At 44.2% G+C, this 14,867-nt stretch overlaps 1 protein-coding gene across 2 annotated transcripts in view; it reads right to left on the minus strand.

Annotated features, from left to right (window-relative positions):
* Positions 1–14,867, minus strand: part of LOC138488740 (UDP-glucuronosyltransferase 1A1-like) — a 428,922-nt gene that overhangs the window by 334,876 nt on the left and 79,179 nt on the right. The window contains exon 1 of one of the 2 annotated variants that reach the window (XM_069616006.1): positions 6,262–7,499. The exons of the other annotated variant lie outside the window; for it this stretch is intronic. Coding sequence (XP_069472107.1) covers positions 6,262–7,122 — 861 coding nt within the window. The 5' untranslated portion in view covers positions 7,123–7,499. Of the gene's footprint in view, positions 1–6,261; positions 7,500–14,867 lie in introns of those variants that run through there. 2 annotated transcript variants of the gene reach the window in all.

Consider the following 14,867-nt stretch of genomic DNA (forward strand, 5'->3'; position numbering starts at 1 on the left):
TAACCGCTCTACAATCATACATCATGGAGAATGGATTGTTGATTAACAGTGCCAAGACTGAGATAATTGAATTGAAGAACTTACAGGGACAAAGAACAACAAAAAAGTGAACTTTCAATGGAAGATACTTTCTAACAGCTTAAAGAAATCCACACAAATAAGATATCTTGGAGCTACGATAAGCGCAAAAATCAACGATGAGCCTATGATGAGAGTTGTAAAGGCAAAAGGTAAACAATTGATGGTACAAGGCTCACTTATTAATAAGAAATATGGTAAATTCAGTCTGGAACCAGTAATGAACTTCTACAAGATGAAAGTTGTGCCCTCTCTAATCTTTGGCACAGAGACTTCATTCGGTTGTTCTTATAAGGTGTGGGAAACCTGTGAACATATGTTTTGGACAAAAATATTGCACTTAGGAAGAGGAGTCTCAAGAGCCTGTATTAGATATGAGTTAGGTCTAACATCTATTACAGCAAAAATAACATGGAACTCGTTATCTTTGTTTGGGAAAATAACAGACCCAGATTGTGCTCCTCAATTCCGAATTCTGAAACCATATCCAGGAAGCCATGATCAATCGATACAAAAGTTGTGGATGGCAAACTGTAAACTGATGCTAGAGACACTTAATGTTGCGGAAGAAATGCTGTGGTTGAATCCGAATAAAGTCAAAATCAAGTTGTGGCAATGGGACTGGATGTTAACCTGCCATCAGAGATTGCAACATAAATGTATGGAACTTGTCCCAATTGAAGCTAAACCATATAACAAATTATCGAGTTATATGGTTAAGTTTCCAAGTAAAAATCTTTGTGACGTGTTTATGAGATTCAGGTTAAATCAATTTGAAACTAAAGAAATCTTAAGGTACAGAAGGAAAATACCACCTGATGATGCAATGTGTAGGTTCTGTAAAAACGATGCTGAAACCTTAAAACATCTGGTTGCTTTCTGTCCTGTGCTTTGTGGAAAAAGATTGTTTTTTGGAGATGAAATTGGAAAAAGAACAACTTGGGATTGTGAAGACTGGTGGCCAGCTTTATTTGAAGGATCAAATAACAGATTGACATTTGCTTTGGTTTACTTTCTAGAATATATTAGAAATGTCCTATGATTGAAGACCTAATGCCTTAGGAATGGAGGATGATGCAATACTGTTTACGGTCTCTTCTGTTTAATGTTAACCTAGTACTTCATATTCTATTGGATGGATAGTTGATCTTGACAGTCAACCAAAGTAAAGAAGAGTGTACTTCAGAAGGGACAATTTGATTTAAATTGAGGTGCTGGACTTGCATGCTCCATGATGAGTAGACGGACACTTTTGACGAAAGTGTGTATTTTCCTCATTGACTCTTCTTTAATTTTCAATTTTTTTTTCCCTTGTTTTACTCCTTTTTAAAAGTTTGTAATAAACTGTATAAAAATAAAAAATAAAAATAAAAAATACTCTATACAAACAAATTCATAATAGTTTAATTGCAATCTTATTTTATTATTCCCCTCTGTCCGCTCAACACACCTCCTATGGAATGACAAAATGGTATGTAAATATGATTGTTTACACACTTGGTTTTGGAAATTGTGAGATCTCTAATATTCCTGTACTTTGTATGATCTCAATCATTGTTGGGTATATAGGAATTTGTTGATAATGTATCAGCCTTGAGAATGACCGATGGGTCGAAACACGTGTCGGCTGTACCAATAAAGCAACAATATTGAAAACAAAGATTATCTGGATGTGATATACTCTTAAATAACTTCTGATATTTAACTTTGAAAGTTTAAATACAGGGTTTTTGCACAGTACAGCAACATATTTTTGAATTTTAAATACCAAATCCAGCGGATGCAGGTGCTTCAAAACTCAGCAGCCAAACTAGCGCTGAGGGCACATTGGATGACTCCGTCTTCAGAGCTCTTACAACGTCTTCACTGGCTTCCAGTGGCATCAAGGATAGATTTTAAGACACTCTGTAATACTCATTGTGCTATGCATAATTCTGGTCCTGATTACCTCAAGAAGAAGATTCAACATTATTGCCCTACCAGACATTTACGATCTGCATCCCAGCTGCTTTTGAAAGTCCCATGGTTTGAACAGGCCGGTCATTTTCAGTTTTGGTGCCCAGACTCTGGAATTTTCTCACCCCAGGCTACGAGCCATTTAGGAGTATTTTCCTTTTCGTAGGGTACTAAAAACGTATCTGTTCTGACTCTCCAATGTGTTTATTTCTTATGTGTAGAGGAGGTCTCTTTTGTTGGATTCACAGCCACCCCTGTAGTGCCAAGAGGCCTCTCTGCCTTAGTCCACGCTATACCCTTTTTTAAATAAATACTAACATGGGTTGAAGATAAAGCAGGGTCTGTATCCATACTACCAATGAAAAATACAACACAGTGTTTCAGAAACAGTGGTCTGACCAAAGTTGGAGAAAATAAAGGATGCAAGCAAATAATTGATGTGCCAGGAATTAAAGGAGGAACTGCTTTGCTAATTGACCACTATTGGGCCTGTGGGTGCAAAGCTTATATGAAGCCACCTAAAAATTGGAGAGGAATATGTTCTATAGTGATAATGCAAGTTCCTGTGTTGGTGACCCCCCAAAGTGATCTCCACATCGCAACTTTCCGAAAATGGATGTACACCAAAGGAAGAAGAGGTCACTGAACCTCAACCGACAGAAGAGAGAGAACTATTTTTTGCCAAAATCAATAGAAGCTTGTTATGTCATTCAAGATTAGCACAGATTATTCGGTAGGACAGCAGTGATATTTACAGCCAAATTCAATGCAGGAATTCAGGCATCAGCAAATGTCAAATGGTTACAAATCACCCGATGGGAGCTGCTATAAACAATTAATACAACGATAAAAGGATTTAATGTGATTATAGAAGAATTGAGGGCCAGAAGTTTCATGACCATCCAGAACAGGTATGTCCTGGACTTAATTACAGCAATGGAAGGAGGTGTGTGCACCAAGATTGGGCCTTCTTGTTTTACATAAACACCTGCCCACGACGGAGAAAATGCAACCTTGACAGAAGCAATAACTATGTTGTCAACTCTGCATATGAAAATGTCGGAAGAAGTAGATGAAATCGAAGATGAAGATTGGTTTTCATCTCTGTTTTCGTGTGTTCTAACCTGCATGGTAAAGGCCTTCAAAATGTTGGGAGCAATACTAGTGCTGGTTTTGCTGTGATTCTGTCTTATAAGAATAATTATAGGGCAATGCAAGAAGACAGTGAAGAAAGCTATTGGGATGATGTTGATTGACGTAAATGCTGTGGCTGACAAGCACACATAGACTGAAAACACCACCAGTGAGCACCTGAAAGGAAGTAACATGGCACCCCCATGAACGAAGTTTCAGTATCCTAAGGACCATAAGAAGTATGTGGGATGGTAGGTGTTCTGTTCAGCACCTGGGGAATGTTGCTACATGACCTGGAGTGTGGATGAACACCTAACAAATGCGGGTGACATGAGGGGGTGACAAAGATATGGAATCTGAGAGAAACCACAGTGTGAAGAAAATTGAGGAGTTGGTTAATGAGTCGACCACAGGGGGGAATGTAGAGAGGCAGAGGTTTACGTCATCTATGGAGCCAACCCCCTCACCTATGCCATATTGGAAGACCAGGAAGAGAACACTGAGCATTACACCTGGTATCATCCCAATACCATATCAAAGGTATGAGAGATGTTAGGCACTCAGACAACCACACCGAATGTATCCCCAAACTGATGCAGTATACATGAGTCTGCAGAAACCACTGGACATAGAAGAACTATAAGTAAAGCTGGACAGGTGGAAAGTGATGTCATGAAGAAGAAAAGATATATGGATGCACTAAGCCTGATCCATGGATGTCTGGAGAATGAAGATGTGACTAAAGTGACGGAGTAAATATATAGGCGAATACGAAGAAAACCATATACACAAAGAAGATCAATGACATGAAATGCAGTAGATGCATATACGCAGAAACACAAGGAAATAAGACAATGTAGAAGCTTGCTAATGTAGGAAATATAATGCAAATAAACTGGCCATGTTTAGAAAATGGGCGTCAGCATCGTATAATAGTAAGCAAGAAATATAGAGGACAGAGACCAAGGCTGCAGAGCCGACACATGCTGGAATACAGATTTGTGCAAGAACAAAGGGTATTTTCTTGGCTCAGGATCACGGATGTCACAGCAAGAAGCAATTGCAAGGAACAAAAGGAGTTAAAGATGAGAAGCCACATATACAAAGGACATATTTCTCTTAGATTAAGTACAGGAGTAGAAATTAATGAGTGCCAAGTATTGAACAATCAAAAATGCAGAAAGCACATGCAGGACGGAGCAACCAAGTCTCCAGAGGCCAAGAGGAGTAATAGCACGCAATATAATTGAATCAAATAGCACTAATAGAAGGACAGAATGGACAAAATCATGGTCTCTTCACATGTGGTGTAAGACCAGAAGGCAAGACCTATTCATAAAGTTCCAGACAAAGATAGCAGTGTACCTTCACTCCTTTTAAAGTTCTGTGGAAAAGAACAGCCAGCCAGTTCAACTAAAGAGAAGAAGCCTTGGCTCAGGGCCTAACTGATGCAAGATGGTAGGCTAATTAGCTAAGGAGGACAGTTGTCTGACATTGTTCCCCTGCACATGGGTTTTGTTGCTTACGTGCTGTTAATGAGCCGAATGTCCGAGGTTGGAAGAGAGTGCCAACCAATCATGAGGGTCTATGTAATGGTGGACCATACATTGTTGCAGAAGCTTAGCCGCTGCTGGTATTATGCTATTATCTGTATTTTACATAGTTCAAGGTTGTTCATGGCGTGCCTACCAGATAGGGAGCAGCCAATAATGATATTAACACTTATATGAACTATAGGTATATGTTCCCTAAGCAATCCCTCCACCCGATAGGTTTTTACTGTTTGCCACGTAGGATGACATCATAGCTGACGTAAATCGATGTATAAAGCCATTTGTGTAATTGAAATGCGTTGAGAGTGTGTAAACTACAATCTGTTTGTTCGCCGGTTTCCCTACAATATTGAACTGATAATAAAGTAGTATTTTGCCATATTCTTTGAGTCTGTCTGGTTATTTCGGCCTGAAATCATTTATTTGGTAAACCCATTTGGCACTTGGAACGCTCCAGGTTTTTTTGTACAATGGCACCTTGGGATAGCCGAGAATGAGACAGGGCTGGCTGGATTTGACGGTTTTGAAATGGATGAATCAGAACATGTTTATAGAAGGGATATGATCCAGATTTGGACTGTCCACTAAAGGCCAGTGCAGGAGGGCTGGGCACTTATTAAGGTGCCCTTGTCAATAAGTGTCCATTGCTATCCGAAAGGTAGAAGTCGTATTCATCATTCATTCATCACAGCTTTATTTAGGCCATCCTGCCATAAAAGAACATACAAATACAACAACATAAGCAAAGCAATACAATACAAACATTATTAAAATGTCTTGTTCCAAAAAAGGACGATAACATCAAGCCAGACCTAAAAAACACTTTGTCATAGCAGGCTGCGGACAAGCAAATGTTCCAAACCTAATGTGCAAGCAATCATTTCAGTGCAATGTGCTTGAATAAATACTATAAAATACAATGTTACAAGATAAGTCCCAACTAAGGGAAGGACACATTCCCTGTGTCTGATGACAAAGCAAGGTAGAACGGAATTTCCATCTAAGACTAGCATTAATCATGATGAGACTAGGCAGCATTTTTTATTTACATTACTCTCTGTCTCCATGCTCTAGTCAGATAGCCGCACACGGAGTCCGCCGCTAGGCTGTCACTCGAAATGCAGCATAATGTCATTGCCTGGTCCGTTGTGCGACCTAATCTGACTAAGAGCAGGGGTTTCAGATAGACCTTCCAAATGTCCAAATATCCTGGGCAAAGGCTCTAGAAGTTGTAATGTTACACAAGGGTCAGGAATCTTGGCTTGTCCAAGAAGAAATGTGTGGAGATTGTGCACTTGGGGTTGGGTCGAAGCACACTTTTCCATAACTTTACAGAGGAACGGAAGGTTGGAGCTGTGAAGTCAATTGCTAAGGCCATTTGGCATGAAAAAGTACTTTTCAAAAGGGGCATGGCCAACATTATTTTCTTTCAGAAAACCCAGATTCTGTAGACTCTCTACAGTGAAAAATATGTCAGTACATCTGCCACTGACCAATACACATCTGTTACTGTGATTATATACAGTGATATGATACGCACCTGAGAGAGAGAGTTCTTGTGAGCACAGTTAATCCCTCCAATGAAGATCATATTGGGCATCACCGGGTGGGGAAACTCGAATAGAAAGTCATAGCGCAGCAGCCATACCGAGGCTCTGCTGAAGAGCTCGAGGGCTGTAACCTCTTTATGGAGAAACTCTGAGGCCAGGCGCCCGTATGGTAAGTAGAAGGCACGGCAAATACAGCTATCAAGAAAGCTGACCAGTAAGTTCTTCAGCCGCTGAAGAAATACCATGTGGTCGGTGTACATTGTGAAATATCTGGGGACGTAGGATGTGGGCCTCGGGCATTGAGCGGCCTCGTGGTTGAAACTGCACGGGATCGCTCTCATGAAGAAGATGGTCGGGATGGAGAGATGTTCTGCCACTATCTGCCCGCATGGAAACACAGGATCACTTAGCAACGCATCAAACCGACTCTCCACCAAGTACTGGATCAGCTCCTGGTCATGCAGAAAGTTCCGGCAAGTGGAAAGCATGATCTCACTGATGTTTGATATCCTCTGATACAAGGTAGCTACCTTTTCCAGAATGCTTTTCTCAGTGAAAACAGCCTGACCCGCTGACTTCATCATTAAATCCAATTGTTCTTTGGAGAGGGGTCCAGCGTAGGTCTTCAGAGTGTAGTTGTGTGACGTCCCTATCAGAAGATTGCTCTCTGGTACCACCACGACGATATTGTGTCCCCGCTGCCACAGCTCCTCCACCAAGGGGCGCATGCTGAGCCAGTGGCTTCCATCCTGCGGCACCACCAGTAACTTCCCCCCTTGGCTGAGGCTCCAGAGGTTCAGTAGAAGGAACCCAGCCCTGAGCCAGGAGCTAGACTGGGGGGCCGGAGACATGAGTGCCCAGAGAAAGGGCTTCTAGAAGGACTGCACGATCTAGAACTGAACTGCCTCGGTGGGCCCGCTGGTACACCTACAGAAGCTCGCAGACTCCACACCAACGCGATAAGCCCTGAAGAAGGCACTTCAGAGACAACGCCTCGCTCTGAAAATGGCCGGGCAATCTTAGCAGCTACTGCAGCTAGACGATTCTCCGGACAATGACGTGTGCTTTGCCATGCAGAACGGCCCCTAAGCACTTCAGGCCAGTGAGACTTGAATGGCGCAAGAAAATAAACACCGGAGACCAGTCTGTAAGCGCGGGACCCTGCCCTTTAGCCCTTTAACCTAGACTTTTTTTTTCCATCTCTGTAAAGGGGATGGGGAGGGTCGGGGAGGGTGGAGTGCAGAGCACCAATCTAAACGGAGCAGAGAAACCGGAGCCACAGAATCCCCTCCCTGCGCTCTCGCGCTTCGGCTAAAACCTTGTCAATCACCCGTTAAGCCGAAAATATAGAGAATCGTCGAATCTAAAACTCTCCTAGCCATCCCACTCACGCGCCTAGGTATATCAAAGGCTGTAATGGGATATGGAGCTCCGGGGGCTTGGCTGCCATGCCTGCGAATGAAGCAAATTAAGCAAAATGTAGTTGGCATGGGGAAATACACAACCGTGCAAAAAGGCAAGGAGCGGCATGGCCCCCTTTGGTAATTGGGGAGTGCCTGACACCTTGGGGTGGGTACGCTTGGATTGCAATCGGTGCAGGAAATGAGCCGGAACAACCGTCTGAAAAACGTGCATTGCGGGAGCTCTGGCCTGACCCCATGCCCAGGAGCTAGAGCAAAACAACCACATACCTGCTGGGAAGCAGATGGGACTGAATATGCGCCTAGCCCTCAAATGTTTGTGGTAGCTGTCCAAATTGGTATATATGTCATGCAATGTACAGATTCTTTTTTTTAGGGTGAGAAATATGTCACTAATCGAAATAATAGCGACCAACTTGCATTTTTCGCTCAAAAATGGGTTCTTACTGAATCTCCTAAAAGACATGTTTCAAATGTACCATTGTGGGCATTCTTACATTCCCACAATGCTCTTTGCTTTTATGCAAATCGCCAGGATTGTATTCTATGTAGAGACACTCTTCCCCTTGGCACCGCCCTCTCCTGGGCCCTGCTACTTCCAAGGAGGAGAATGTTCCCCCAGTAAATGTTTTCCAGCACTGATTGCAATAGAACATGATTTTTCTCCAGCCACATTGTGCCCTGGAAAGGAACTGCTAAGGGGGGAAAGCACATTGCAATTAACCTAGTGATGTTGACAAATTCTGTGTGCTTTTTCTCATGTAATGTCACTTTTTAATACCCTGCAAAAGTCACAAGTGATGTTCTTTCTGTAAGTGCTAGCCTTCAGTGTGTATCATTCTGAATTCCTGTAGTTACACGTAGGGATGTTTTCTCTTTAGCTACACCTATGAAAATGCGAAGTGATGTGAGTTTATCAGCCAAGACTGGCTGAACTTATATTTGACAAGTGGCCAGTTGAGCTCATTCAACTCTCCTACTACTTTGCAGACACTGTCCAAACAATTGTGTGCTACGGTTACTTACGTTTAGTCATTCTTTGACACGGGCAGTTTACCATAACGTGTCAAGCACGCAGACATCGTCGTAGACATGGAATAGACACCTACTATTGTTATTCCAGCCTCGTTTTTGTGTGTGCTGATAAATATTATTCAGCAACTTCTGGACCGTATGTGGTTTGAGATGGAGAAGTGAATTGCAGACAGTCGACGGGGCTCAATGCAAATATACGGACAGTATGCACGCGACGCAGGTTCGAATCCCGGCAGGGCCAAACTCAGCCGTTCATCCTTCCGAGATCGATAAATGAGCACCACACCCCGTGGGTAATAAGCAGCGCTCAGATGCCTGAGGGTTCGTAGAACTACGTGCAGGGGCTCGTCCAGTGCCCCCTCCTCTGTCGAGGGGGCCACCTACCTAAACATAGAGATGTAACTGCCCACTTACATGCACCCTGCCCAGGACTTGTATTCTGTAGAAATGTTATTTTAAATGGTGTCTTTGGGTGATCAGAGAGGGCTGAGACACAGCTTGTGCAGAGGTTAGTGTAGAGCCTCTGTCGCGGCTATCGCCCTCCACCGTAGAGAGCGAGGCCCTTCCAAGGGGCGTGGGGGTAGTGTTGCTAAGTCTGGAAAAGACCCGGGCCTACGCTAATGTCAGAACTGTTGGGACTGGGGGCGCGCAAGCCTTTTGGTTGTAGCTCCTGAGATTCTATCTGGGGCTACAATTTCCTGGTAGGCCTCTGCACCCTGGGCCTCTTTTGTGTAGTATTTCCACATTTTCTCAATGGAAAAGGGTAGGCCTTGCTGAAAATGTGTAATTTGGGGCCACTTTGAACATTATTTCCAGGGCCTCTTTTGGTTCCCAGTCCACCCCTGAAGGAGTTGGGGGGTTAATAACACGTGCATTGAGCTGGTCGGGTTTCAGCCCCACCCATGAAAATTGAGCTAAGGGGTGGGGCTTTTTGTTATTCCGAGAGGGGAGAGAGGCCTTTCCTAAAACCAGAGGCTTAAAGGTGTTGCTGTGTTTGTGCAGAAACATTTATTTGCATAAACGCAGCAAAACTTAAAAGCTACTAATTTCAGGAAAGGCTTCCATCACTGAACTGCCTTACAAAAATGAAATGCACACATCAGCCCCCTCCCCACGGATGAGAGGAAACATATAACAACGTTATGTGCTCTTTCACATCCGGGGGGTAGGGGCTGATGTAAGCACTTGCTTTTTGTTAGGCAAGGAGGCGAGGCAGCTGATTCTGGCGGGTAGAGGGTGAGGGGTGTGGTGGTAAGAGAAGGACGGGTGGGGAAAGAGGTATAGGATATATGGGCTCCCCACCAGACAACCCTGGGGGTAGAACAGAGGGGGCACAGCCTCTAAGTTTGCCCTGCCTTGTTTCTAAAGTGGCCCCTCCCATAAACAACTCCCACTCCAGGTTTTGTTGCACTCCTGGTGAATAACCATATAATGCCGGGTTGAGTGAGATACCCGCCACTCCTGTAAAGTTGGTTTGCTCTGCCCTTCGGGTCTCTTCGGGACAGATTCCAGATATTTCTTCATTCTCGCAACATCAACATTTACCATACCTGTGGATGATGCCGATCGCCCCAACGCCTCCTGTGAAGAGTGGCTGCCATGATGGAACAGAGAGGATTGCCTCTGCATAGGAGCATGCATGGAGTCGGGAAATAGGGACACCGAAACACAGGTTAATGGCCCCTCCCCCACACATGATCATGGGTGTGGCTGCCCCTGCCCTCTGCTCCACATTCCTCTTCCTTCTGCTCCTCCTGAGTGAGGGCTTCTGTTAGAGTGAGTGCATGTATTTGTGCATTAGATTACATGAGCAGTTTAAAGAAATGCTAAAACAGAGAAGGAGACCTTGAGGGCACAGACAGAATTTTCAGGGGCCCCCCGGCCTCAAAAGATGTGTGGTTCCCCTTTATTTGCATCGAAAATGATGTCACAAACGTTGTCATTAATATCCTTGGGGATCAAATAAATGGATGCTCAATTTCTGAATTTTAACTGTTAATATTATGGTTATAGCAATATCAGAAGTGCATCTTATTTCGGAGTAGCCGAGCGAGTGAGCTGAATCAAGTGTAGAGATAGTACCTAAAAAAAATATGTACTGTGACGAGGAAGAGCATGACAAAGAGTAATGAAGATCACTGGTAGGTAATGCAAACATACCTACTGTGACTGCACGTTCCAAGGTTGTAAGGGTTGTAAGGGCAGGGATTGGTCCAGGGCCAGACAGGGCGAAGTGCTTTTGCAGCAGGATAGTGCAATCGTAAAGCCTATTTACCCGAAAGGTACTGAGGCAGTCAGAGTAAGCAATTCCGCAGGTCTTCAAATGTCATCAATATGGCGCACATACATAAAAAAAATGTGGGGGATCATTAACATACGCACAGGGACTGAACGCATCCTAAAATGAAGTATGCACATTTAATGTTTTCATTATATTGTTCATTTCTAACAAAAAGCAAGTGGTTTCTAATCACAGGATTGGGATTCAAACCTGTTTTGCGCCACATTGCCTTGTTTCCAAGACAAATGTGTTGCCCCTGAGCTATCCTTCCTCCCCTAATTAAACTGGCGTTTACTAATAGAAGAAAATTCAAAATAGAAATGAACATTGTCTTTCACAAAATGAATCATCAATACCCCGAAAAAAAAAACAGCTAGAGCAGATTTTCCTAGAACACTGCTGGCAAAGTATAAAAGGTGTGCACCCTTTTAACCCAAATATCTATAATGAAATATTCAATGGAAATGCTAATACAAGACGTGCGCTTTGAAGATGCTTGTGGTTTTGGGGGTAATTGTGTGCCCTGAGAGCTTGAGGACCCATGTTCAAATCCTGGTGGGCGAAAACAAGCTTTTTTGCATGCTGGCCTCACAAACACCCAAGGGGGATGGCGTTGGCACTGTGAAAAAAGTGGGCGGATGTTGGTAACCCACATTTAATCTCAATTTGGACCCTGAAAATCATCACAGGGCCAGTCAGAACATCTTAAGTCCAGCAACCTCTCTTCCCACACCCATGGACCTGGTAAATCATCACAACAAATTCGCCCTCTGATCCTTTCCCCTCCTCACCACAATGTTGGGCTTTCAACAATACTCTGTTTTAAAAATCGGACTTGAAAAGTACACACATCATAATTCAAGTACTGCATCAATATATGACTCATATTAGAAATATGTTAAACAAAAAGAGTACAACCGTTGCATTATTTTCCCCCATCTTCAATACTACAAATACCACAATGCAATTGCACAAAATTATACAAAATGGCTTGTAGGCTGCCAAGACTTAATCATAACAAAACGTAATGTGAAATGGTAACCTTTTGTATCGTTTGGCAAACGTATGCTTTATATGATGCGAGTGAATGGTGACAGCCCCCACCCCCAAAACATTATTTAACACAGACATATGAATACTATTGAGATAGTGCACACCTCTTTTTTGTCAATATATTCTAATTGTCTTCAAAGAAGTCAGATTTGGGCTGCAACTCGTTTATCTGTATGTACTTTCCGAATAAAATGCCCCTTTTTAGTCCTTTGTCCACAAAAAAAGGTTCTTAAATGGGACATTAATTTAAACAAAGAGCGCGATAAGCCCTAACTGTGAGGCCCCAGGAGTCTGATGGGCTGCAGGGGAGGTAGGCGGGATATATTTGTCTCTAGAGCACTTCACAGGGGGTTGGGAGCTGGCAGCAGAGCCTTGCTAAAACAGGCACAAAGAAAAGCCCTGTGGCTGGAAGCAGCCCAGCCCTCGTTGGACCGCCCATGCCTCGGGCTGGCTCTGGGCACAGGCGAAACAATTTGCCATCTGATTAAATCGAGACCGGACCATGTAGTTTGGTGTATTTTTTCATCAGCTTTGGATGGTTTTAAAATGACAAATAATTGCACTAACATGCAGGGAGAACGTTGGGACCCTTCAACTATTTCAGTTCATATTGTCCTTCGCGCCTCGTCGGGGGCCTGAGCAGCTTTCCCCTGTGTGCAGTCTTATCACAAAGCAACTTTCTCCTTCAATTCTATTAAATGTGCAGTTTGCAGAGAGCAGGTACAGCTGTCTTTGATGCCGCCCTCAGGCTGCCACCTCCCTTGGGCTTCGCAATATCCAGCAACGTTACTATCGCCTGTCATAGAGCCATTAACTACTTTTCAGTGGACATTTATGACCCAATTGTGAGCGTTGGCGAATGTGGTGCAGAAATCCATCAGGGTCCCCTTCTCCCCTCCACCTCCTTCTGAGGGGATGGGAGGAGTGACAGGGGAGGGCGTGATAGGTGTCTTGATGGGAACCACGTAAAACATCGGAAAGTGGTTCTGGGGAGTTACTGTGTGCACTGTGCACAGCAGCACGTCCTTCTCTAGAGATCAAAGACATTGCCGAGCGTGTCGTCGAGATACTGAGCCGAAGGCATTTATTTACATGTCAAAAATGGGTGTATTCTGGCCCCCGCTTGCATTCTACTTGCAGACGTCACTCTTCATTCTTCTAACATCGACGTGTTCTCTTCAACCCATAAGTCATTTTTTTCTCTGCTTAATAGTGTGCTCGCTCTGCCATCTTGTGGCCTTTGTATAAATGTACTACACGCAGCGCGCGGAAGTGAAGAGCCCGACAGAGCTGGAGTAGACCCGAGATAAGAGGACGCTCCTCCCTCCTGAGATCAGGCCTGCAGCCTGACTGTATGTAAAGGCAACTTTAATCAATATTGTTTGTACACAGCATAAACCCACGGCAGTGAAGCAACTGCAGTAGTTGTTGTCGGTGGCGTCGTCAGGAATCAAATTTAGGGAGGGCACCGAGGGGGCCAAAGATAAAAGTAGGGATGCCACAGCAAAAAGTAGGGGGCCGCCTATGAAAGGGAATGTGTGACGTCACAAGCACTCCTGCAGAGAAGCTTTTGTGCATACCAACTACCAAACCCCACTGCACCTCCCCTCCCATCTGAATGTAGGCACAAAACCATTAAGTCACCAATGACCCCTCGTTCACAGTTTTGTGCGCTACATTCTGATTTGAGGGGCTTGTCTTGACGGCAGAGGGAACTTAACAGCTCTTCATTGTTGATTGCCTGTGTGCCTTGCGGGTGAAGACAGCACTGCAGACAGTGCATAGTGAGTAGCCCAGGTGACGTAGGGGGGAACAAGATGAGGCCAGGATTTCAGTGGAGGGGCCCAAGGGGCCCAGCCCCCCCCCCACCCCTGCTAGCGACGCCACTGGTTGTTGTCCCACAGACTGCATTGGTTCTCCAAAGTGCATACCTGTTCGTGTGACCCCTGTCAATAAAGCCTGTCACACAATCAACCCATGTCCAGTGTTCAATAAGCCACTATCGGTACCTAGTTCAGCTTTTTAGTGGTGCAGAACTGACGGGGGCGCAAAGAAACCTACATTTCGGGGGAAGGGCTAAGTGTTGATGGGAGGAGCCACTTCAGAAAATGGGAGGGCCACTTTAGAAAATAGGCGGGGCATACATAGAAGCTCCACCCCACTGTTCTACCACCCCCATTGATGGTCTGGTGTGCGGACCAACTACCAAATAGTATATTTTAAAGCGCAATACACAGAAAGGCGATGTAAGTCTTTCTTGAAAGTAGCAGCTTTAAAGTTTTACTGCGTTTGTTCAAGTACATTTTTCTGAACAAACACAGCAAAACTTTAATACCAGCAGTTTTGAGAAAGGCTTCTTTTACCTCTAAGCCTAACAAAAGGCAAGTGCACACATCCAGGGGTGCACCTAGGCTGAAATGTAGGCGGGGCTAACCCTTCAAATGTTGGAAGAGGTGCTAACTTCAGAGACAGTAGAGGAGTGGCCAACTTACTTGTGTAGGGGCATCTAACTTCTTTACTCACTGTAATGAGACTATTCTAGTGCAGCTTCAATGTTACAACCAGTTAACTATCTCCTTCAAGTCTGAAAACACCCACTTCTTGCAGATCCTGGAGGTCCTAGAAAGTGTGCAAATGGCAGCTGGTGTGCAATGAAAGACTCAATATCATAGCATAACGGGACATAGCAGAGTCTGGGGCAGTACACTGGACGGCCCAAGCAAATTCAGTGGCTGAGAGCAACAGGGGAGAAAATGGAGTGCTGGTTCTACCACAGTTAGTCCACTGTACTAGAATCTCTGGTGCA

Source organism: Ambystoma mexicanum, chromosome 9 (genome assembly GCF_040938575.1).
Source record: "Ambystoma mexicanum isolate Mex_15411 chromosome 9, UKY_AmexF1_1, whole genome shotgun sequence".
Lineage (NCBI taxonomy): Eukaryota > Metazoa > Chordata > Amphibia > Caudata > Ambystomatidae > Ambystoma > Ambystoma mexicanum.